The 16,553-nt window shown below is 37.2% G+C and overlaps 1 protein-coding gene across 1 annotated transcript in view; it reads left to right on the top strand.

Moving 5' to 3' along the window:
• Nucleotides 1–16,553, top strand: part of DDX46 (DEAD-box helicase 46) — a 60,194-nt gene that overhangs the window by 38,130 nt on the left and 5,511 nt on the right. Inside the window, exons 16-21 of the mRNA XM_014828421.3 lie at nucleotides 5,336–5,529; nucleotides 7,214–7,351; nucleotides 7,676–7,825; nucleotides 10,926–11,099; nucleotides 12,459–12,677; nucleotides 12,942–13,086. Coding sequence (XP_014683907.1) covers nucleotides 5,336–5,529; nucleotides 7,214–7,351; nucleotides 7,676–7,825; nucleotides 10,926–11,099; nucleotides 12,459–12,677; nucleotides 12,942–13,086 — 1,020 coding nt within the window. The remainder of the gene's footprint in view (nucleotides 1–5,335; nucleotides 5,530–7,213; nucleotides 7,352–7,675; nucleotides 7,826–10,925; nucleotides 11,100–12,458; nucleotides 12,678–12,941; nucleotides 13,087–16,553) is intronic.

Raw genomic sequence — 16,553 nt, 5'->3', positions numbered from 1 at the left:
ACGTTCCGCTTTGGCGGCCTGGGGTTCAGATCCCGGCTGCGGACATGGCACCGCTTGGCAAGCCATGCTGTGGCAGGCATCCCACATATAAAAAAGCAGAGGAAGATGGGCACGGATGTTAGCTCAGGGCCAGTCTTCCCCAGCAAACAGGGGGATTGGCGACAGATGTTAGCTCAAGGCTAATCTTCCTCAAAAAAAAAAACAATTGCAGGTACAGTATAGTGAAATGTACAGGTCCTTTTTTTAAAATTTATTTATTTATTTATTTTATTTTTATTTTTTCCTTTTTCTCCCCAAAGCCCCCTGGTACATAGTTGTATATTCTTCGTTGTGGGTCCTTCTAGTTGTGGCATGTGGGATGCCACCTCAGTGTGGTTTGATGAGCAGTGCCGTGTCCGCGCCCAGGATTCAAACTGACGAAACACTGGGCCGTCTGCAGCGGAGCACGCCAACTTGACCACTCGGCCACGGGGCCAGCCCCTGTACAGGTCTTAAGTACATCATTTGATGAGTTTCGACAAATGCATGTAAGCTGTGAAACCCAAACTTGTATTAAGATATAACCTCAAAAATTTCCCTCAGTTAATCCCTGCCCCTACTCAGAGGCAACCGGTTTTTAAATTTTTTCCCAACATATATTAGTTTTACCTGTTTTAGATTTTCAGATTAATCATACAATATGAACTGTTTTGTGTCCGGTATCTTTCACTCAGCTATGTTTTTGAGATTCATCCATGCTGTTGCTTATATCAGTAGTTCTGATATTTTACCTTTTTGTTGCTAATACTCTATTGTATAAATATACCATAGTTTGCTTAGTCATTTCTGTTGGACACCTGGGCACTTTCCAGTTTTTTGGCTGTTTTAACCATCCCACAGGATACACTATAGTTGGGATACAGAATAGCTTCATCACCCTAAAAACTCCCTTGTCCTATCCCTATAAAAGTAACTATACAGTTAACTCTCCTCCTGTCTGTGACCCCTGGCAACCACTAATGGTTCTTATAAAAATGTTTGCAAATGCAATCATACGTTATATAACCTTTTGCTTCGTGTTTTTTTCACTCAGTGTAATGACTTTGAGATCCATTCAGGTTGTTGCCTTGTTCATTTCTTTTTATTGCTGAGTAATATTTGTATGGATGTACCACTCTTTGTGTATCTCTTTATCTGTTAAAGGATGTTAGGGTTGTTTACGGTTTTTTACAATTGTGAATAGAGCTGCTATTAAATAATCAAGTATAGGTTTTTGTGTGAACATAAGTTCTTATTTCCTTAAGGTAGATAAGCAGAAATGGGATTGCTGAGTCATATGGTAAGTGAATCTAGGTATGATTTTCTTTGCATTCTACATGGGGTTCACTGACCTTCTAGAATCTCTCAATTTATGTCTTGCATCTAATTTGGGGAATTCTTTTTCTTTTTTTTCTTTTGGTGAGGAAGGTTGGCCCTGAGCTAACATCTCTAGCAGTCTTCCTCTATTTTATATGTGGGATGCTGCCGCAGCATGATTTGACAAGCAGTGCATAGGTCCGTGCCTGGGATCTGAACCTGTGAATCCTGGACCACCAAAGCGGAGCATGTGAACTACCCACTAGGCCGCTGGGCCAACCCCTAATTTGGGAAATTCTTTCTTTTTCTTTTAAAGATTAGCACCTGAGCTAATATCTGTTGCCAGTCTTCTTTGGGGTTTTCTTTTTTTCTTCTTCTCCCTAAAGCCCCCACCAGTACATAGTTGGATGTTCTAGTTGTAGGTCCATCTGGCTCTGCTATGTGGGACATCACCTCAGCATGGCTTGATGAGTGATGCCAGGTCCACACCCAGGATCTGAAAGGTGAAACCCTGGGCTGCTAAAGCCGAGCGTGTGAACTTAACCACCATGCCACTGAGCTGGCCCCAAATTTGAGAAATTCTTGATTGTTGTTTTTTTTTCTTGTCCTATTTTCTCTTTTCTGGGAGGACTCCAATTATGTGTATGTTCAACCTTGTAATACTGTCTCACATATCACTGATGCTTTGTTCAATCTTTCTTTTTCAACCTTTTTTTTCTCTTGGATCATTTCTTTGACTCTGTCTGATGTTCAGGTTTTTTTGTTTTTTTTTTAAAGATTGGCACCTGAGCTAACAACTATTGCCAGTCTTCTTTTTTTTCCCCCTACCTTTTCTCCCCCAATTCCTCCAATACATAGTTGTATATTTTTAGTTGTGGGTCCTTCTAGTTGTGGCATGTGGGACGCTGCCTCAACATGGCCTAATGAGCGGTGTCACGTCTGCGCCCAGGATCCGAACTGGTGAAACCCTGGGCTGTCGAAGGCAGAGCGTTCGAACTTAACTGCTGGGCCACAGGCCCGGCCCCTGAAGTTCAGGTTTTTTTGGCCATCTCTTATCTGCTGTTAGGCCCATCCAGTGAATTTTTAAGTTCACTTATTTTTTTAGTTCTAGACTTCCAAGTGACTCTTTTATTTTCTTGCTTCTCTAATTAGATTTCCTAGCCATTCGTTATGAGCATTTAAGAAACTTTTCTTTGATCACAGTTATGACAGTTACTTTACAATCTTGGATTGTTAATTACAACATCTTGGTCATCTGAAGTCAGTTTCTATTGATTGTCTTTTCTTTTGATTTTGTTGTATATTTTCTGTTTCTTTGTATGTCTAATAGTTTTGGTTTGTATACTGGCCTTTGTGAAGGATACATTATACAATCTGAATTTTATGTTTCCCTTTAGAGGTTTTTTTTTCTTAATAGGGCATTAACTTGGCTGGACCCATTTTCAAAACAATGTTTCTTTTTTTTTTTTTAAAGATTGCCACCTGGGCTAACAACTGTTGCCAATCTTTTTTTTTTTTCTGCTTTATCTCCCCAAACCCCCCCGTACACAGCTGTACATCCTAGTTGCAGATCCCTATAGTTGTGGGATGTGGGACGCCACCTCAACGTGGCCTGACGAGCGGTGCCATGTCCGCGCCCAGGATCCAAACCCTGGGCCGCTGCAGCGGAGTGCGGAAACTTAACCACTTGGCCACGGATCCAGCCCCAAAACAATGTTTCTTGTAATGAGCAACATGTGAAATCTGTATTAATTTCTTTTATCCATAGCTGAGCTGCTTGAATTCTGCCTGATGCATGTGTGGTTTAGGGATTAGATATTTGGGCAGTGTTTCTATGCACACGTGAGTGTGCCTACTCTGTTATTCTTTCCAGGATTCATCCCCTCTTTTCTGGTCCTGAGCTCTTCTTTCTGTTTTTTCTTGTCAGTAAACCTGTGCTGCCCAGGGCCTGTCCTCAAACAAAAAGTTTGAAATAAATAAATAAAATCCTGTGAACTCAGCCAGTGCCATTACATTCTTCTAAGTGTCAGCTCCCTTCCAGTTTCTGCCTGCTCTTAGTTATTCTCTGGTGCTTTCAGGTATTTGTTCTTTATATTTTATCCAGAATTCATAGTTGTTATCTGCAGGAGGGTTGGTCCAATAAGAGCTTCTGCTATGTTGATGGAAATGTGTTTTTTATATAAGTAAGGAACTTTTTCCCCCATAATCGCCTGTGTTTACTTCTTTTGTCTCTGGTCAGAATTGTATCACATGCTTATGCCTAAGTCATTAATAGCAAGGGGAATGACTAATGGTTCTTAAAGTATTGTCCTAGGACCCTGGGCGTCTCTGAGGCTTTCAAAGACATTTCGTAGTAACGCCACCCTGTTACTTGCCTTTTTCACTCTTACTCTCTCATGAGTGTATAGTAGTGTTTTCTAGAGACTGCATGGCATGTTGTATTTCAACAAATTGAATGCAGAAGATAGGAGACTCCAGTTATCTTTTATTAAGCCAGACTTTAAAAAGATTTGCAAAGATATAAATTGTCTTAATAAATTTATTGTTTTGAAAAAGTTATTTTTCATAAGAATGTTTTTAATTTTAACATGCAATTGCTTTATTGCTATTTTTAAACAAGTAAATATTTTAATATTTCCTCAGTGCTAGTTTCTAATACATTAAACATTGATAGAGATGACTTATGTAAACTAAAGCTCTCTGGGTCTGGTCCTTAATAATTTTAAAAGTGTAAAGGTGGTCTGAGCCCAGAAAACTTGAGAAGGGCTGATTTACACTAATGGTTCATTTCCTGAGACTGAGAATTGGGCTCATCTCTGATATATGTGACCATGTGTCGAGTGGATATGTGAACAAAATTGAGATTATGTTAAAAAGAAAGAGGGTTACTGGTTGCTGGGCAGGCATCCCATATGCTCAGTTAGTGTGTTACATTCAATTCCATGGAATAAAATATGTGCGGTTGCCTTAATAGTCAAGATACCTCAGTCTAAAGTAAAAGTTTTGGTGTCTTTTAATTATAAATTTAATTTATGTTGATATTAATTCCATTAATTTTTCTTATGGGATTTTTGAGTACGGTGTTCGATCCTAGTTTCTTTCACGTAAGATCCAAATACTTTCTTTAATTCAATCTTTGAAGAGTACATTTAAAACTTTGGGTAGTAATATAAATTAATATTGATAAACATTTAAATGCTACATATTCTGTGTAGGTTAAACTCAGGTTTTATATGAAATCTTAGAATATCTCCTGCTGTAAAAAATGATTTTCAAGGTTTGTGATTTATCCCATTCCCTTCTCTAATTATTAGAGATTCCTGGGTACCCCGTCATAGAATATATTTGTGACCAGGGCATCTTGTAATAGAACATTTTGGTATTTTATGCTTTGCTTTGTTACTCACCCTGAGGCTGTTTGGGTAACATATTTAAGAGAAATCAAATTGGTTACTTCTTAAGCAGTGTGCCTCAAACTTTAATGTGCATATGCGATCGCCTAAGCATCTTGTTAAAGTGCAGAAGTGATTCAGTAGTTTGAGGTAGGATCTGAGATTCTGTATTTCTAACAAACTCCCATGTGATGCTGTGTTTGGTCCTTGGACAAAACTGAATAGCAAGGCTTTAAATAACCTAGAGCAGAAGGAGAAAGATCTGAATCCTATCAATATAAGCTGAAGGTACCTGCCTTTTCTCCTTTTGTCTCTCAAACAGGTAATAGTTCTGAGATTGGGCTTCTGCAGTTATAAGCCTTATATACAAGAAAGGGGGCAAAATGAGGGCAGTTTTGTAAGATTCATAAATGAGTTAATAGTGGTAACCTTTGATCTTGCCATTAAATTTCTTCAGTGTTTTATTTTCTATATTGTAGTTGTTGGACAATATAAGTTGGATTTGTTCTTTATTCTGTGTTTTAACTGCTTTCTCTGAGTATCAGAGGAAGTGGAAAACTTAATTTGAATACGTGGTTTTACAGCTCTTCTCTTTAATTTACTTGCAGGCATTGATCAATATGACAGAGATAGCATCATAAATGACTTTAAGAATGGGACGTGCAAACTTCTTGTGGCTACCTCTGTTGCTGCCCGAGGTCTAGATGTGAAACATCTGATTCTTGTAGTAAATTACAGCTGCCCCAACCATTATGAGGATTATGTGCACAGAGCAGGACGGACTGGAAGAGCAGGCAACAAAGTAAAAAGAATTTTTCAAAAAGAACTTTTTAAAAGTTGATTTCTATTTTATTAAAATATATATGTTTCTTTGGGATTTTAAGGAATAGGTAATAGGAGTTTTGAGGACATTTTGAAAATCCTTAATCATCAGAGTGTGGGGAATAGTTGATGTTCGTCATTTATATACATATACATGTCTGAGTATTGTTAAAATTATCAGATACGTAGCTGTTCTCTGTAGGCAGAGAGTGTTAACCATTTGTGTCCCCTTGTAGGTTTTTTTCCCCCACCTAAAAATTTTTATATACATATATACATGCACATAGTTTGGGATCTTTCATTACTGTTTTTAAAAATGTTGGATCATAAAATATACTCATACCATGCCTATCACCCCTGTGCTCTCTCCTTCCTCCCTCTCCTAATACACATATATATTACTTGCTTTTTTGATTCACCTGTGTATAGATTTGTATTTAACTGTTTTTGAAGGCAGCAGAATATTCTGTTGTTGGAAACATTGGTGATGATATATTTGATATTCCACCCCTGGACATTTCTGCATACTGAAGCAATAATATTAATAGCAGTAGGTTATATTTATGGAGTACTTATTAAATGCCAGGCACCAAGTCATCCTCACAACTTCCCTTTGAGGTGGATGTTACCCTGATTAATAGATGAGAAAAGTCGAGGCACGTAGAAGTTAAGTTACTTTCCAGAGATTCCTGAAATAAAATATTAAACCATGTTTTAAAATTTGTACACTAGTAGGGGCAGTGTTTTGTGAAGATGGTAATCTGATTATGGTTTGCTATTCCTCTACGTCCAACTCCAGTCTTTCTCTTGCCTGAATCAAAAAGCTGCCGGGGGCATGTGAACCCTAAAGCTTTAGAGAATTCCAGATGGGTAATGTAGCTGACTTCATTTTTGCATATAAAAACACTTTATATATACATACATATATATACACACATACATGTTTTTATCTCTTTTATTGGGTTTAAAAAATATATGGAAAGCTACATCCTAGGAATTTAATATGAGTTTGCTGGGGTAGAGTGGTACAGTAGTGAAGGAAGGGAATGCAAGCCAAAAAGGGAAAAATAAAATACTATATTAAAGAAAGTTAATACCTATGATAATGCAGTTGTGCATTTATGTAAAATCACATATGTTTCTGCTTATGCATAGAGAAATTAAAACTTTCTATTTGCTTATTTTTTTTCATTTCTTTCAGCTTTATTGAGGTATAATTGACACATTGCATTGTATAAATTTAAGGAGTACAACATGTTGATTTGATACATTTATAAATTTCAAAATGATCACCACCATAGTATTAGCCACCACCTCCATCCCATCACATAGTTACCATTTCTTTTTTATGGTGAGAATATTTAAGATCTGTTCTCTTAGTAACATTCAGATATATGACACAGTATTATTAGCTGTAATCGCCATGCTGTTCATTAGGTCCCCAAACTTGTTTGCTTATTTTATTTTTAAATATTAAACTTGGATATTTCACTTTGAGCCATTAAACAATTTAGTAGGACTTTTTTTATGGTCTTTAAAATTCTTTAGTAGCAAAGTCAGTCTTAAGAGGATTTATTAGGTGGTTCAGATTTTATTTTATTTGTGATCTAAGTAGGATTCATCTTGTTAGTGTCTAATAGTTCTACTTTTTCATCATTCTGTAGGGTTATGCGTACACTTTTATCACAGAAGATCAAGCTCGCTATGCTGGGGACATAATTAAAGCTCTTGAGTTGTCAGGGACTGCAGTGCCTCCTGATCTAGAGAAACTTTGGAGTGATTTCAAAGATCAACAGAAAGCTGTGAGTTTTTTAACTCCTGTTATTTTTATGCAAATCATTCTTGTGTTCTAAACTGAATATTTAATACTTATAGATCTTGATAGGATTATTTTCATTTATCTCTTTAGAGAAGGCAGGGGGGTGGGGGCAGGAAGGAGTGAGAAAATCCTCCCATTTACTTTAACTTAGTATTCTGAGTAGTCTGCCTAGTTATTTTTTCTCACATGCTAAATGAAGTGTTTGTTACATTGGCATACACCCCCTTGAAAAATATTTAATTGCTGTAAATTCCTGAACATTAAAGTTTTTTAGCATGAAATTAACTTTTTTGTTTTTCCTTGAAAGGAAGGGAAAATAATTAAAAAGAGTAGTGGGTTCTCTGGTAAGGGATTCAAGTTTGATGAAACAGAACAAGCTTTGGCTAATGAGAGGAAGAAGTTACAAAAAGCAGCTCTTGGTCTGCAAGATTCAGATGATGAGGATGCTGCCGTCGATGTAAGTATTGTTGTTCTAAGCCTCATTCTTGCCAGTTGAAGCAGTTATTCTTTTGTACTAGAAGTCTTGCCATAGGCTTATTGAGATAGCCGATTACTAGAACATTTTTGGTGTGTATGCTTCCCAACCCTTTTCTGTGTGTGTGTGTGTGTGTGTGTGTGTGTATTCACATATGCTCATTTTTCATAAAAATGAGATCATAGTGCTTTATAACCTTCTTTACAACAACAGTCTTATGTTAAAATCTTCCCATTTTAGTAAATTCACTCTTAGATTATTCTTGATGGCTACATAGTATTTTTTTATATGGATGTTCCACAGTTTAGTGAATCAGACCCCTATTTTTGAATACGTGGGTTGTTTTTATATGTTCGTCATTTGGAATATACTTCATTGTATAGTAACTGTACTTCATTGCTCATCCTTGTGCATTTAAAGTTTGCACATTCATCAGATTAAGTCTTGAGGATGAGTGTATAAATGGAATTGCTAGGCCAAAGAGTATATCTGATTTGTCTTAAAACATTGTCAGATTGTCCTCCAGCAAGATGAGTATGCCACTTTGCACTCACCATAGTGGTGTGTAAGAATGGCCCCCCTTATCTTTAACAACATTTGTACTGACATTGTTTTTTTATCATTTTAAATTGAATTGTTATTACAGAACATCCTTATTCATAATAGTCAACATTTTTTGAGTGCTACTAAGTGTCATGCACTGTGTCAAGTGCTTTACAGGGATTATTTCACTTACTTCCTCACAGTAACCATACAGAGTAGATACTCAGAGTATTTCCATTTTACGAGTGAGGAGACTGAAGCTTAGAAGTAATAACCTTTTCATATTTACACAGCTATTATATGTATATATATGTATATATATATAGCTGGGACCTATATCCATTTCATTCTTACTTCAAAGCCCAAATTCTTAGCTTATGGCATTATTTGTGACCCACTGAAGAGGGACCCTGAGGCCTCAGCTAGTTGAGCGTTTCACAGAGTCGTCTTCTTTGGAACCAAAACCTCAGGAGCTTGAGCTTTAGAAGAGGATGTTTTCATTATAATATAAATGTGGAAAATCTGCCTGGTATATACCACTAGTAGTGGTATTAGCATATCAGAGGATTGAAAAGTTCTTAATTAAAGAAGTTTGTTTGACTTTGTTTAACCCAGAACTCCTCACACATATTTAATCTTTGATTATAGAACATTTTCTAATGTACCCTATTAAAATCTTAGCTCAATTTTTGAAATTTAATTGATCTTGAATTTAATCTGATCTTGTCATTTGAGGAAATTGAGGACCTGGAAAAAAGTATTTGGTCCACGACCATACTAGCTGTTAAGCACAGCCAGGACCAGAACCCAGGTTTCCTGTTGACCCTAGGCCATTTCCTTCTAGTATGCCATATTGGCTTAAAATTCAATTAAGTCGTTGTTTTAGTTATCTGTTATGATGTAACAGATCAATCCAAAACTTAGTAGTTAAAACAGTGAACATTTGTTATCTCACAGTTTCTGAGGGTCAGGAAATCAGGAGCAGTTTAGCCAGGTAGTTCTGGCTTGCGGTCTTGTGAGGTTGCCTGAGGCTGCAGTCATCTGAAGGCTTGACTGATGCAGGACCATCTTCCAAGGTGGCTCGCTCACTTTGATGTTGGAAAGATGCCTCTTTTCTTTACTACACTGCCTGTGTGTCCTCACAGCATGGCAGCTGTCTTCCCCCAGAGCCAGTGATCCGAGAGAGTAGAGGAAGCCTTACTGCCTTTTATGACTATTCTCTGAAGTCACACACCGCCTCTTCCACTTTATCTGTTAGAAGCAAAAGTCACTAAGTTCAGCCCACACTCAAGGAGAGGCTCTGCCTCTTGAAGGGGAGAGTATTAAAAAATTTGTGGTCTTGTTTTAAGCCATCTCAGGTTTTTGACGTTACTTTAAACATTTTTTCAAATTTCGTAATGAAGTATGTTGATTGTTTCTCTGGTTATTAAAATAATATATAATTTTTCATAAAAATTAGAACAATTCCGAAGTGAATAAAGTCAAAAGTAAAGTAACTCCTCTCAACTAGCACCATACACATTTCCTATTCCTGATTTTAAGCATTTGTTTTGGATTTTAATGCTGTCTATGCTGGTTAATTTAAAACAGCTTTGCTCAATTAAATGTTAAGTTTAAAAGTAGTTGATAACTAAAACCCCTTATTAGATAGATGTGTCTCTTTCAGTAAAAGGACTTTTTAAATTAACTTAATTTTAAACCCTGAAGCAAGCTTTTCTCTGCATTTGAGATTTAGAAGGTAAACCTAATCTGAGTATATGAAAGGATTTGCATCTCTTTAGTTGGCAATGTCAGTAGTCATTTTTGGGCAAAAGCATCTTTAAAGGAAATGCAAATAGTTTATGAGGTAGATGTGCTAACCTGAGGATTATGTGGTGGCAGTAGGACTCATGTAACTCCTGGAGAACTATGGCTTTTCTGCACTGCTCTTGCTTTGATGGGAAACCAACCTTCATTTCTTTCCTTTCTTGGTTCAAAGGAATAAAACAGTAAAGCCTTCTTTTCTGATTCTCTTACCCAGTTTTTTGGGCAAATCCAATTGCATTTTAGGAGTTGGGAAGAATTTTTGGAGCGTTGCCTTAGGAACATGTTGTACCATTCCCCCTCGGAATCATTGACTTTTTTTAGTTGTCCACTGGCCTGAGTTATTGCCCTTCTTCCAGCCTCTTTCATTGCAGTGTAATTTGGCCTCAAGGCCTGAGCCCTGGAGCAGTTTAGCTGCATCATATTGGCTGCTTTGTCTTGACAGCACATGTTTCTCATTTGCTTAACTGGGATGTATTTTCTGGGCCTCTCAGGAGTCTCCTTAAGTGTTTCTTGCAGCATTGTATCTCTATTTTTCACCATAGACAACTGATTTTTCAAAATGAAATGTGTCACTCTTAGCAAATAGCTGGTATATTTTCCTCTTGATCTTTGTGGTTGAATTAACATGGATGTAACTGTCTGATTCTAGTCTTTTGGTAGAAATAGTCTGTACTAGATATACCTAAATTGGTATTTTTAATCTGATTTTTACTAATCCTTTTTTCTTGTTTAGATTGATGAGCAAATTGAAAGCATGTTTAATTCAAAGAAGAGAGTGAAGGATATGGCTGCTCCTGGAACGTCTAGTGTACCTGCTCCAACTGCAGGAAATGCTGAGAAATTAGAAATTGCTAAGAGATTGGCTCTTAGAATCAACGCTCAGAAGAATTTGGGCATTGAATCTCAGGTATTAAGTAATTTGTTCCGAGTCTTAGTCAATACTTTTTATAAATTCTTTGATTTAAATGCTTTTCAGGAATTATGTCTGCACAAGTGAACAGGTTGTCCCAGACGTTGAGTTAGAGTTTAACATTATTCTGAATACACAATTCTTTGATTGTTGCCTTTCTCGTGTGGTTAGCTGAGGACTTAATGCCTATTCTGGAAGGCCTAACTGTTGGGCATGTTAGTCATGGAGAGTTTTAGAAAATAGTATTCTGATTGATCTTCCCAAAATCTTAAGAAAATTTTTTTCTCTCTTCATTTGTTTTTATTGGGTGGGTTATTGGGCACACAAACAATTCCTTGGAAATACAAATATCCAGCTACATAACTCAGACTAACATAAGTTTTAACAGTGGAAACGTGTTAAATATTTCACATGCCGTCTTACTCTTGGGAGCTTTTTTTGTTAACTTAGTTTTTAACTAAGGGTAAATTTTCGTAGCATTCCCAAAGAATAGTTTGTTAACTATGTAGTTAGTTTTGACAGTGTTTTGCAGATTTTGAGAGTTTGGGGACCTGCAGGGCCCTCTGTCTAGTAGGCTGTGGAGTTTCAGGTCTGTAGCACCCAAGCTGGGATGACCAAGCAAGAAAGTAATGGAGTGACGCAGTGAGGCAGCCATAGTTAGGGTTTGGAGCCTCAGGTCTCTGCATCTGTTTTGTTTAGTCATGAGTAATAAAGTATTTATTGTATTCAAGCCTGTACCTCCTCTGACAACAGGGATTGCCGAACTGAATCTGATATTCTCTAGGATTATTACTGCTAATACCTCTTTATTAGGGAAATCAAATAGCTGTAACTTTTCAGTGTTGTTGGAAAAGCTTGAGGTGTGTGTCATGTATTACCCACAGAATTCTGTCTACCTTAGGCACACGGTAAAATTAAGTTCAAATTTTAAAAGCAGGTTTTGAGTAAGTCATTTACTATCATTTATTGAAGGTTGGGTTGGGCCATGGTGGGAGGGGGTGCTCAGTGGTGGTAGTGGACAAAGATTCTAATTCAGAGGAAACTCTTAGGAGCCACAAAGCATATAAACGATTTTAGAAATATACTATGTTTCATATCAAGAGTTGCCTCGTTATCTATGATCTAGTAGAATTTTTAATATAAAGTTGAGTGTTCTTTAGTTTTCTCGTCAAAGTAAGGGAGATACATTAAACTATCAGTTATAAATATATACTGCAAAATTGCGCATATGGGTAGGACTCTGCATTAGAAAGATGCTTTTAGTCAGTGACTTTCCAGAGAATAATTTGTCATGGTGTCTCAGATCTTGTCTCTGCCCTCATCTGAGATTTGACTGTAGGTCTTCTTTAACTGCAGGATGTGATGCAACAGGCCACCAATGCAATTCTCAGAGGTGGCACCATCCTGGCTCCCACTGTCTCTGCAAAAACCATTGCAGAACAGCTTGCTGAGAAGATCAATGCCAAGCTCAATTATGTGCCTTTGGAGAAACAAGAAGAGGAGAGACAGGATGGTGGACAGAATGAATCTTTTAAGAGATATGAGGAAGAATTAGAAATCAATGACTTCCCACAGGCAAGTAACAGGTTTAAACGTTCTTTTTGCTTGAGGAAGATTGTCACTGAGCTAACCTCTGTGCCAGTCTTCCTCTATTTTATGAGATCCTGTCACAGCGTGGCTTGACAAGCGGTGCTAGGTCCATCCCTGGGATCTGAACCTGCGAACCCTGGGCTGCTGAAGCAGTGTGTGTAAACTTAACCACTACACCACTGGGCTGGTCCTCCAAGTTTTTAAAATTCTGTTATAAAGTGATTTTTTCCCCCATCCTTTCTTTCCTAGACTGCCAGGTGGAAAGTTACTTCTAAGGAAGCTCTGCAGAGAATCAGTGAATATTCTGAAGCCGCAATTACAATCAGAGGAACCTACTTCCCACCTGGCAAAGAACCCAAGGAAGGAGAGCGGAAAATTTACTTGGCAATTGAAAGTATGTACTATTGGTTCTGTTTCAATCTTGAGTTAGATCAAGGTTGATGTAATAGACACACAGAGAAAGTGAGGTTATTTCTAGTAAGGACTGAAAATAAGGAACACGTTTGAGAAAAAATAGTTTCATATATCATTTGAGGTCTTTATAAGTTCAGTACATATACAAAGGCGAATGATCTGTTTTTGGGACTCTTTCAGTTTTGACAATTCAGGCACATTTGAAAATCAGTGTAAAAGAAAACATGTATTATAAGGACCTATCTGTTTATGCCTCTAGAAAGTAGAATGTTCTTGCCACAGTTTAGGTTAGAAAGTAAATCAACTATATTAGTCCGCTTCATGAATGTTTAAGCAAATATTGCCTCTGAAATCATGCTCATAAAAGTTCTTGCATACCTTAAAAAAATAACAAGAGGACAATTAATACCATAACTCTAAGGATGTAAGTAATGCATTATCTAAGAGTGATCAGGTTTGTTTTTTAACCTTATTTCATACATTCATGAAGGAATTCACAAGGCAGTTTCCATTTTGATTTTTTCCAGTAAAGTGTTATTCCACTGCATTGTAAGACAACTTGCCTCCCTTCATTTATATTTAATCTGAACATCTCTGTAGTAGACTTTTTTTTAAGTATAGACTAGCCAGGTCTATTTCATCTATTTAATGAACTAAATATTTGTTGAATACTGTTGTTGGAGCTGTGGAGAGGTTTACTCCATGTGTCATGTAAGCCCAGAGTTTGCATACCTAGTGCTTAGATGGCTGCAAAGGAGCTGCTCCTGCAATTTGTATAATCTCAGACATCAGTCTAGTACCTTGAGTCATACACAGCACTCTAACAAGGAACCTTACCTGATCCCACTTCATCACTTTGTAGCTCTTTACCTGCTTTGTTTTTCTTCACAGTACTCATCACATGGAAATTATAATATATTTCAACTTGTTCTTGTCTCCCCTGCTAGAGCTCTCTCAATGCAGTGACTTTGTCATCTGCTGTATCACCCATGCCTGGCACATGGTAGGCACTTGATAAATTTTCTCAATAACGCATCTGATTAAGCCTATAGCCACTTGTCTTCAGGACACAAAATATTATTTGAGAGGCATATCCATTTGAGCTTTCTAAAGCAGCAGTGTCCAGTAGAACTCTCTTTGATGGCTGTGGAGCACTTGAAGTATGGCCAGTGTGACCGAGAAACTTTAAATTTTATTTAATTTTTATTAATTTAAATAGTCACATGGGTGATGGCTACTGTATTGGATAGCTCAGCTTTAAAGTTTGTTGTTGGAAAGATTAATGGAAGGTATTTAGATCCACTGAAAGTATATTATAAATAAACTTTGTCACTAGTTAATTTTTTTCTTGTTATATTTTGGCATTCCTTTGATTTTTGTGAAGACTATATAATTTTAGGTAAGTTCCTTACTGAAATAAATATAAACTTAAATTTAATTATATATTAGGAATTATTTTTAGAATTTGATTTTTTCCTGGCCAAAACAAAGAGAATTTCACAAATGTGACAAAGTAAATTAGTACAGTCGTTGCTTGGTATTTGCTAGGGATTGGTTCTAGGACACACACACACACACAGACAGACAGACACACACACACACACACACATACACACATACACACATACACATATACTCGCAGATATCAAAATCCATGGATGCTCAAGTCCCTATGTAAAATGGCATAGTATTTGCATATAACCTATGCACATCCTCTCATATACTTGAAATCATCTCTAGATTACTTATAATGCCTAATGCAATGTAAATACCATGTAAGTGGTTGTTATACTGTATTGTTTAGGGAATAATGACAAGGATAAAAAAGTCTGTGCCTGTTCAGTACAGGTGCAGTGATCATAGGACTGTGAATCCACAGTTGGTTGAATCTGCAGATGTGGAACCCACGGATATGGAGGGCCTACCATACCGTGCCTATTTCATCACTTCTCTTTTAATTGGTGACCTCAAATTGTTTTTGTGTGGCTTTTTAGTAAAAAGACTACAAGAAGAGAAGCACATGTGCAGTGTGCACCCCATGTATACCGAAGGAGAAAGTGTTTTCTGGCCAGAAATGTTTGGTGGGGTCAGAGTAAGTTAAAACACTGAAAAATTCTGTTACCAAGATTCAGCTGTTTTTTGTTTTTTTTTTTTAGTTTTGTTTATTTTTTTGAGGAAGACTGGCCTAGAGCTAACATCCATGGCTATCTTGCTCTACTTTATATGTGAGATGCCTGCCACAGCATGGCGTGCCAAGCAGTGCCAAACACCTGGGATCTGAACCGAACCCCTGGGCCGCCAAAGCAGAACGTGCGAACTTAACCACTAGGCCACCAGACCGGCCCCAAGATTCAGCTGTTCTTTTTCCCCTTTAATAAGCATTTGCCTCGTTCCTGTAAACTTGTGATTAGTTTCCAGAGTTCTCATAAAGTTGATTTTAACAGTTTTTGCAAATTTATTTGCTGCGTTTGTTGAGGGACAGGCTTTTGAGTTCCCTGTGCTGCCATTTTCACGTATGTCTCACTATTGGACTTTTTTAAGTTAATGATCAATTGTGGGAAAGGTGAAACTCAAAAGCAAGCCTTTCTAGTTTCCATGTTGTCGCCATTCTCCCATTACTATACAGTAAAAGTCATGCTTATTCTTAAATGGTGTACAAAGGATTGAGTCCTGAACTAGGCAAATTGCATTTTTTTGTTTGTGATTATGACTTTGAGAAACTGACTCATACCTATTTCAAGCCAGGTTTTTACATGGCACCATTTTATGTATCCAGAAAGACTTTCAGTCTGCCAGTGACTCACTGTGTTTCCAAATCATGTGACACTGTTCCTTATTGTGTAGTAAAATGGTGGTTGCTGGTACCTAGATCTTCAAGGAGAGAAAATTACATTGACATCTTTACATTCCATCTTACTTGGAGCTGGACAGCTCTCCCTTACTACTGTGTTTATTAGACCATGCAGGATGGAGACACAATGTCATCCAGTGGAATCTGATGATAAAACTTCTGGTATACGAAAAGTCAGCCTTTTATTCTCAGTTTGAATGTCGTGGGCATGATTTAAACAAAACTAATATTTTAAATGCCTGCCTTACAAAGAGGTAAATCAGAGACATGATTGTTTGCTTTGAAAAAGGATCCTCTATGTAATTTATTAATTTAAAGGTAATTATGCTTGTTTAGTATGGTATAATTAATGTATCAAAGGTCAATTTACATATGACTTTATCAGAACACATCTCCTGTGCTATCAAGTGAAGTGAGAAACCCACAGCTTCTGCTGACTTTTCCATCCACCTAAAATGGTTCTGGTCACTTCTCTCCACTGTCAACTTGTACTCAGGAAATAACGTGTAGTTTTTATAATCCAAGCAAGCTCCCCCCCCCCCCGACCCCTGCCCTGTAAAAAGATAACCTTGTCAAAATTAATCTTGAGAATTCTA

This window comes from Equus asinus, chromosome 9 (assembly GCF_041296235.1).
Source record: "Equus asinus isolate D_3611 breed Donkey chromosome 9, EquAss-T2T_v2, whole genome shotgun sequence".
Lineage (NCBI taxonomy): Eukaryota > Metazoa > Chordata > Mammalia > Perissodactyla > Equidae > Equus > Equus asinus.
The sequence above is the reverse complement of the archived record's forward strand: the minus strand, read 5'-3'. Positions and strand labels throughout refer to the sequence as shown.